This window comes from Oncorhynchus clarkii, unplaced genomic scaffold, assembly GCF_045791955.1.
Source record: "Oncorhynchus clarkii lewisi isolate Uvic-CL-2024 unplaced genomic scaffold, UVic_Ocla_1.0 unplaced_contig_3958_pilon_pilon, whole genome shotgun sequence".
Lineage (NCBI taxonomy): Eukaryota > Metazoa > Chordata > Actinopteri > Salmoniformes > Salmonidae > Oncorhynchus > Oncorhynchus clarkii.
The window spans coordinates 1-7,356 of NW_027260396.1; the positions used below are offsets into that span (position 1 = coordinate 1).

At 42.7% G+C, this 7,356-nt stretch overlaps 1 protein-coding gene across 1 annotated transcript; it reads left to right on the forward strand.

Moving 5' to 3' along the window:
* Positions 1 to 127: 127 nt before the first annotated feature.
* On the forward strand, positions 128 to 2,966 carry LOC139401394 (DNA polymerase alpha catalytic subunit-like; the record flags this gene model as incomplete). Its single annotated transcript, XM_071145681.1, has 6 exons — positions 128 to 202; positions 312 to 450; positions 565 to 719; positions 2,440 to 2,524; positions 2,642 to 2,703; positions 2,874 to 2,966. Coding segments are annotated over 6 exons (609 nt in total), but the record flags the coding sequence as incomplete, so codon positions are not given.
* Positions 2,967 to 7,356: the final 4,390 nt, after the last annotated feature.

Here is a 7,356-nt window from a genome sequence, read left to right on the forward strand (position 1 = left end):
AGTAGCCTAAACATGGGAACCAATGTTCATTTCATGACTTCCTTAGTATGTTTATTATAGACACGTTGACTGATTCGGTTGAATGGTTAGTTGATAGGCTGACTGTGCTCTCTGTTTCCCTCTGTAGAAAGTGGAGAAGAGCTACGCCTTTGAGATCGCTGACGTCCCTACAGAGTCCGAGTACCTGGAAGTCAGATACTCTGTGAGTATTCTCTCTCTCTCTCTCATTCTCTCTCTCTCTCTCTCATTCTCTCTCTTTCTCTCTCATATTTATATATGTCTTATCCATTGTTATTGTATTTTTTGTGCAGGCTGAGTATCCGTCTCTGCCCTCGGACCTCAAGGGTGCGACTTTCTCCAAGGTGTTTGGAACCAACACCTCCAGCCTGGAGCACTTCCTCCTCAGCAGGAAGATCAAAGGACCCTGCTGGCTGGACATCAAGACCCCACGTAAGACTACACACACGTTCTGAGACACACAGATGTTCACACGCACTCTCTCAGTCACACACTCACACAAACAAGCAACACACACCTCTAACCCTCTCTCCTGTCTCCCTGTAGAGTTGAGCAGCGTGCCTGTGAGCTGGTGTAAGGTGGAAGCAGTGGCGATGCGTAGTGACCTGGTCACTGTGGTCAAAGACCTGCCTCCTCCACCTCTCACTGTCATGTCCATCAGCCTGAAGACTGTACAGAACCCCAAGACACACCACAACGAGGTCTGTCTCTCTGTCATTAGTTAAGATCAGGGGTTTTCAACCTTCTCTTGCCCAGGGACCCCCTCCCAGGCAAACCATCATACCTAAACGGGGGGGAAAATTTAACATCTTATCAGGTGAATGATAATGGCAAGGAGAAGTAATCAACATTTTAAAATTTAATAGATTTGGTAGATCAATTATAATTGGAAGAGGAAGTATAAACTCTAACTAGAAAGGTAACTCCAAACACATTTTCACAAAGAGCAGCTGTTTAGCTGGTAAACAAAGGTCAGACGTGTTGAAAAATATGTATTTCCGACAGTCCAAGTCAAGAAAGCTTACTTGCTGCACTGGTAGCCTATTCTCCTACTGTAGGTATGTCATTAAAAATGTATTTATTTTCTTGTTGCAGTTTTTAGTCTACGTGGAACTAACAAGTGGAACAAGTACCCTTTAACTAACCCATAGAATTAGAATTCCTAGAACACATTCCCATTCAGACACTAGAACAGATATTCCCATTCTATGACATTGACACGGTCTGAGGAGACAATGTTCCCATTCTATGAGTTATATTGCTACACTCTCACTGTGAGTAATCTAGTAAATGACTAATTCTGTCATTCACTTGAACAATGGGCCCATCTCTTATCAAATCAATCAGCCCATAGATAGATAATGCACATTCCAATCAAAATGGATAGTGGATGTTATTGCATGTAGTGTAACACTTGTCTTAACAAGGTCTCCTTTTTACTTTCCTTTTTATTGTAGGTAGGTAAATATGAAAGGATATGGCTTCAAATACAATAAGATACATTTTTCTTTTTCAGATAGCAAATAATGCCTTTATTAGGATGTGACAACCCTGATGGTCTCCATTGGAATCCTGTTACGGCTAGTGTAGGGATGGTTTGTTATGGTAGAAACCGTATGTTTCTGTTATCTTTTCTGTTTTCTGGGATCTGATGGCCTGTTAGATTAGCTTTGGTTACACCCTCTCCGTGGCACCACAGCCGTTACCTCTGTGTTTACATGTTATTCTTCAAATTTTCCAGCCACTGAGCAGCAAAAGGGCTGAAAAGCCATGGTTACACATTAACCCTACATGTCTGGAGTTTTCTGATACCATCCACCTTCTCTCTCTATCCAGGGTTTGCACAAAGTGCTTAAAGTACTTCAATATGGCACTCTGAAATTGAAGTACTGGAATACCTTGAAAATCAGACATCTTCTCAAGTTGGTACTTGAAATGTACTTGAATTAAATTGAGAGGAGCACAAATTATGAACAAATATGTTTATCAAAAATATTAGAAAAATATATTGGTCTTGCGAATTTCGCGCTGTGGTTGCCAGGTGAGCTCGCTCATTTCACCCACACTGGCACTCAGCCAGGCAGGTACAGAACTGAATGATTAGGTGCCACCTAACGTCACATTGAGAGCTAAAATGGCCGACAAATGTAGATTCAACCTGCCTTTTGTGCGTATGGAAAATGTTGGGGATATTAGAATATTCGTGTTTAAGTCTTTAAATTTAACATGCCACTGTCTGTACGAACCCCGTTTCTCGCTCTCTCTCGCGCTCTCTCGCTCACTCTCGCTCTCTCGCTCACTCTCTCTGTGTGGTGTGATTGCGTGTGATAGTGACTCTGACTAATTAGACTTGGCTAAATAATTAGTGATGCAACTGGCCTGAACCTTACCTATTATTTCCTGCTTCCTGTCCATCCCTAGATTGTGTCCCTGGCTGCCTTGGTCCACCACAGGTTCCACCTGGACAAGGCCCCCCCTCAACCCCCCTACCAGACACACTTCTGTGGTGAGTTGGTGTCACAACCTGGGAGGAAGGGAGGGAGGGGAGGGGAAGGATGTTCTGGCTTTTTTTCACTGTCTGAAATGTTTGCTTACTCAGTGTTCTGTCCTTTGTGTGTTTTAGTGGTCAGTAAACCCAACGACTGTATCTTCCCCTATGACTTCATGGATGCCGTAAAGAAGAAGGTGAGTGATGACAGAACAACACCACACTGGTTTCTCTGAAATCCTGTCCTTTAGCAGGTGAAGAGTCAGAGCCCTGTTCAAATACATAGAAATGCGTCCCTCTCCTCCTTTGACTTGATCACTGACGCCCCCCCCCAACCCTCTCATTTCTCTCTCGCCCTCTCTGTCAGAATGGTAAGGTGGAGATAGCAGCCACTGAGAGAACTCTCCTGGATTCTTCCTGGCCAAGATGCACAAACTTGACCCTGACATCGTGGTGGTGAGTAAGACGGGAAACTACATACCAGCTACTTATGAGCTACATAGCAGAACCATAAAGATACAGACCAGCTTCATGTGAGATGTGAGTGACGTAATAAGCTAATTGAGAATATGCGCTGCATAGGAGCTACTTTGTTATGTCATTTTCATACATTGCATTCAGAAAGTATTCATATCCCTTAAAGTTTTCAAAATGTTACAGCCTTATTCTAAAATTGATTTATTTGTTTAAACTAATAACACACACTGTTTAAACTAATAACACACACACAATTATATGTTTGTTTTATTGAACACCGTGTAAACATTCACAGTGCAGGGTGGGAAAAGTATGTGAAATCAAATTTTATTGGTCACATACGCATGGTTAGCAGATGTTAATGCGAGTGTAGCGAAATGCTTGTGCTTCTAGTTCTGACCATGCAGTAATATCTAACAAGTTATCTAACAATTTCACAACAAAGGAATGACTAAGAATATGTACATATAAATATATGGATGAGCGATGGCCGAATGGCATAGGCAAGATGCAGTAGATGGTATAGAGTACAGTACATAAATATGAGATGAGCAATGTAGAGTATGTAAACATTATATAAAGTGGCATTGTTTAAAGTGACTAGTGATACATTTATTACATCCAATTTTTTATTATTAAAGTGGCTAGAGATTTGAGTCAGTATGTTGGTAGCAGCCACTCAATGTTAGTGATGTCTGTTTAACAGTCTGATGGCCTCTCGATAGAAGCTGTTTTTCATTCTCTCGGTCCCAGCTTTGATGCACCTGTACTGACCTCACCTTCTTGGATGATAGCGGGGTGAACAGGCAGTGGCTCGGGTGGTTGTTGTCCTTGATTATCTTTTTGGCCTTCCTGTGACATCGGGTGGTGTTGGTGTCCTGGCCGTACCAGGCTGGGTGATACAGTCCGACAGGATGCTCTCAATTGTGCATCTGTAAAAATTTGAGTGTTTTTGGTGACAAGACAAATTTCTTCAGCCTCCTGAGGTTGAAGATGCGCTGTTGTGCCTTCACCATGCTGTCAGTGTTGGTGGACCATTCCAGTTTGTCCGTGATGTTTACGCCGAGGAACTTAAAACGTTCCACCTTCTCCACTACTGTCCCGTCAATGTGGGTAGGGGGATGCTCCCAATGCTGTTTCCTGAAATCCACGTTAATCTCCTTTGTTTTGTTGACGTTGAGTGTCCAGGACCCAGTTGCACAGGGCGGGGTTGAGACTATGATTATGATTTTTCAACGCCGATACCAATTATTGGAGGACCAAAAAAGCCAATACCGATTAATCGGCCGATTTCTATTTTATTTGTAATAATGACAATTACAATTAGTGTTCATTCAGTATTGTTGTATCTTAATATAATACATCAATAAAATCAATTTAGCCTCAAGTAAATAATGAAACATGTTCAATTTGGTTTAAATAATGCAAAAACAAAGTGTTGGAGAAGAAAGTAAAAGTGCAATATTTGTCATGTAAGAAAGCTAACGTTTCAGTTCCTTGCTCAGAGCATGAGAACATATGAAAGCTGGTGGTTCCTTTTAACATGAGTCTTCAATATTCCCAGATAAGAAGTTTTATGTTGTAGTTATTATAGGAATTATAGGACTATTTCTCTCTATACCATTTGTATTTCATTAACCTTTGACTATTGGATGTTCTTATAGGCACTTTAGTATTGCCAGTGTAACAGTATAGCTTCCGTCCCTCTCCTCGCTCCTCCCTGGGCTCGAACCAGCAACACAACGACAACAGCCACCCTCAAAGCAGCGTTACCCATGCAGAGCAAGAGAAACAACCACTCCAAGGCTCAGAGCGAGCGAGTGACGTTTGTAATGCTAACTAGCCTTCCATTTCACTTCGGTTACACCAGCCACATCTCGGGAGTTGATATGCTTGAAATCATAAACAGCGCAATGCTTGATGCACAGCGAAGAGCTGCTGGCAAAACACACGAAAGTGCTGTTTGAATGAATGTTTACACGCCTGCTTCTGCCTACCACCGCTCAGTTAGATACTTAGATACTAGCTCAGTCAGATTATATGCAACTCGTCCTGAGTTGCTAGATAATATCTAGTAATATCATCAACCATGTGAAGTTAACTAGTGATTATGATTGATTGATTGATTGTTTTTTATAAGATAAGTTTAATGCCAGCTAGCAACTTACCTTGGCTTACTGCATTCGCGTAACAGGCAGTCAGTCTCCTTGTGGAGTGCAACAAGAGGCAGGTCGTTATTGCGTTGGACCAGTTAACTGTAAGGTTGCAAGAATTAATCCCCCGAGCTGACAAGGTACGAATCTGTCGTTCTGCCCCTGAACAGGCAGTTAACCCACTGTTCCTAGGCCGCCATTGAAAATAAGAATGTGTTCTTAACTGACTTGCCTAGTTAAACAAAAGACAATTTTAAAGGTGTAAAAAAAAAAATGGGCAAAATCGGTGTCCAAAAATACCAATTTCCGATTGTTATGAAAACTTGAAATCGGCCCTAATTAATCGGCCATTCCGATTAATTGGTCGACCTCTAGTTGAGACCCAGGGTCTCGAGCTGAATGACGAGTTTGGAGGGTACTAGGGTGTTAAATGCTGAGCTTGGAGTGTGACTGTTTATTTACAATGTGTTTTCTGGATTTTTTTTTCTCATTTAGTAGTTGAAGTGTACCTATGATGAAAATTACAGGCCTCTCATCTTTTTAAGTGGGAGAACTTGCACAATTGGTGGCTGACTAAATACTTTTTTGCCCCACTGTATGTCCATAAACACACCAGCCAGCTGGTCTGCGCATGTTCTGAAGACACGGCTAGGAATGCCATCTGGGCCTGCAGCCCTGCGAGGGTTAACACATTTAAATGTTTTACTCAAGTTGGCTGCGGTGAAGGAGAGCCCGCAGGTTTTGGTAGTGGGCCGTGTCGGTGTCACTGTATTGTCCTCAAAGCAAGCAAAGAAGTTGTTTAGTTTGTCTGGGAGCAAGATGTTGGGGTCCGCGACAGGGCTAGTTTTCTTTTTGTAGTCCGTGATTGACTGTAGACCCTGCCACATACCTCTCGTGTCTGAGCCGTTGAATTGCGACTCTACTTTGTCTCTATACTGATGCTTAGCTTGTTTGATAGCCTTGCGGAAGGAATAGCTACACTGTTTGTATTCTGTCATGTTTCCGGTCGCCTTTTACTGATTAAAAGCAGTGGTTCGCGCTTTCAGTTTTGTGCGAATGCTGCCATCAATCCATTGTTTCTGGTTGCGGAAGGTTTTAATATTCGCTGTGGATACAGCATCACCAATGCACTTGCTAATAAACTCGCTCACCAAATCAGCGTATACTTCAATGTTGTTGTTCGACGCTATCCGGAACATATCCCAGTCCACGTGATCAACGCAGTCTTGAAGCGTGGAATCAGATTGGTCGGACCAGTGTTGAACAGACCTGAGCACGGGCGTTTTCTGCTTTTGTTTCTGGGAGCAACGGAGTCGTGGTCAGATTTGCTGAAAGGAGGGCGAGGGAGGGCTTTGTATGCGTCGCAGAAGTTAGAATAACAATGACCCAAGATTTTTACAGCCCGGGTCGCGCATTTGATGTGCTGATAAAAATTTAGGGAGCCTTGTTTTCAGATTAGCCTTGTTAAAATCCCCAGCTACAATAAATGCAGCCTCAGGATATGTGGTTTCCAGTTTACATAGAGTCCAATTTAGTTATTTCAGGGCTGTCGGTGTCTGCTCGGGGTGGGGGGGTATACACGACTGTGATTATAATCGAAGATAATTATCTTGGTAGATAATGCGGTCGGCATTTGATTGTAAGGAATTCTAGGTCAGGTGAACAAAAGGACTTGAGTCCCTGTATGTTGTTATGATCACAACACGACTCGTTGATCATAAGGCATACACCCCCGCCCTTCTTCTTACCCTTGGATTTAATAACTGGTTGACCCTCCTTTGGCAGCAATAACCTCAACCAAATGTTTTCCGTAGTTGCGGATCAGACCTGCACAGTCAGGAAGAATTTTGGACCATTCCTCTTTACAAAACTGTTTCAGTTCAGCAATATTCTTGGGATGTCTGGTGTGAACTGCTCTCTTGAGGTCATGCCACAGCATCTCAATCGGGTTGAGGTCAGGAGTCTGACTGGGCCACTCCAGAAGGCATATTTTCTTTTGTTGAAGCCATTCTGTTGTTGATTTACTTCCTGTGTTTTTGGTCATTGTCCTGTTGCATCACCCAACTTCTGTTGAGCTTCAATTGGGGGACAGATGGCCTAACATTCTCCTGAAAAATGTCTTGATAAACTTGGGAATGTATTTTTCTGTCAATGATAGCAAGCTGTCTAGGCCCTGAGGCAGCAAAGCTGCCCCAAACCATGATGCTCCCTCCACTATGC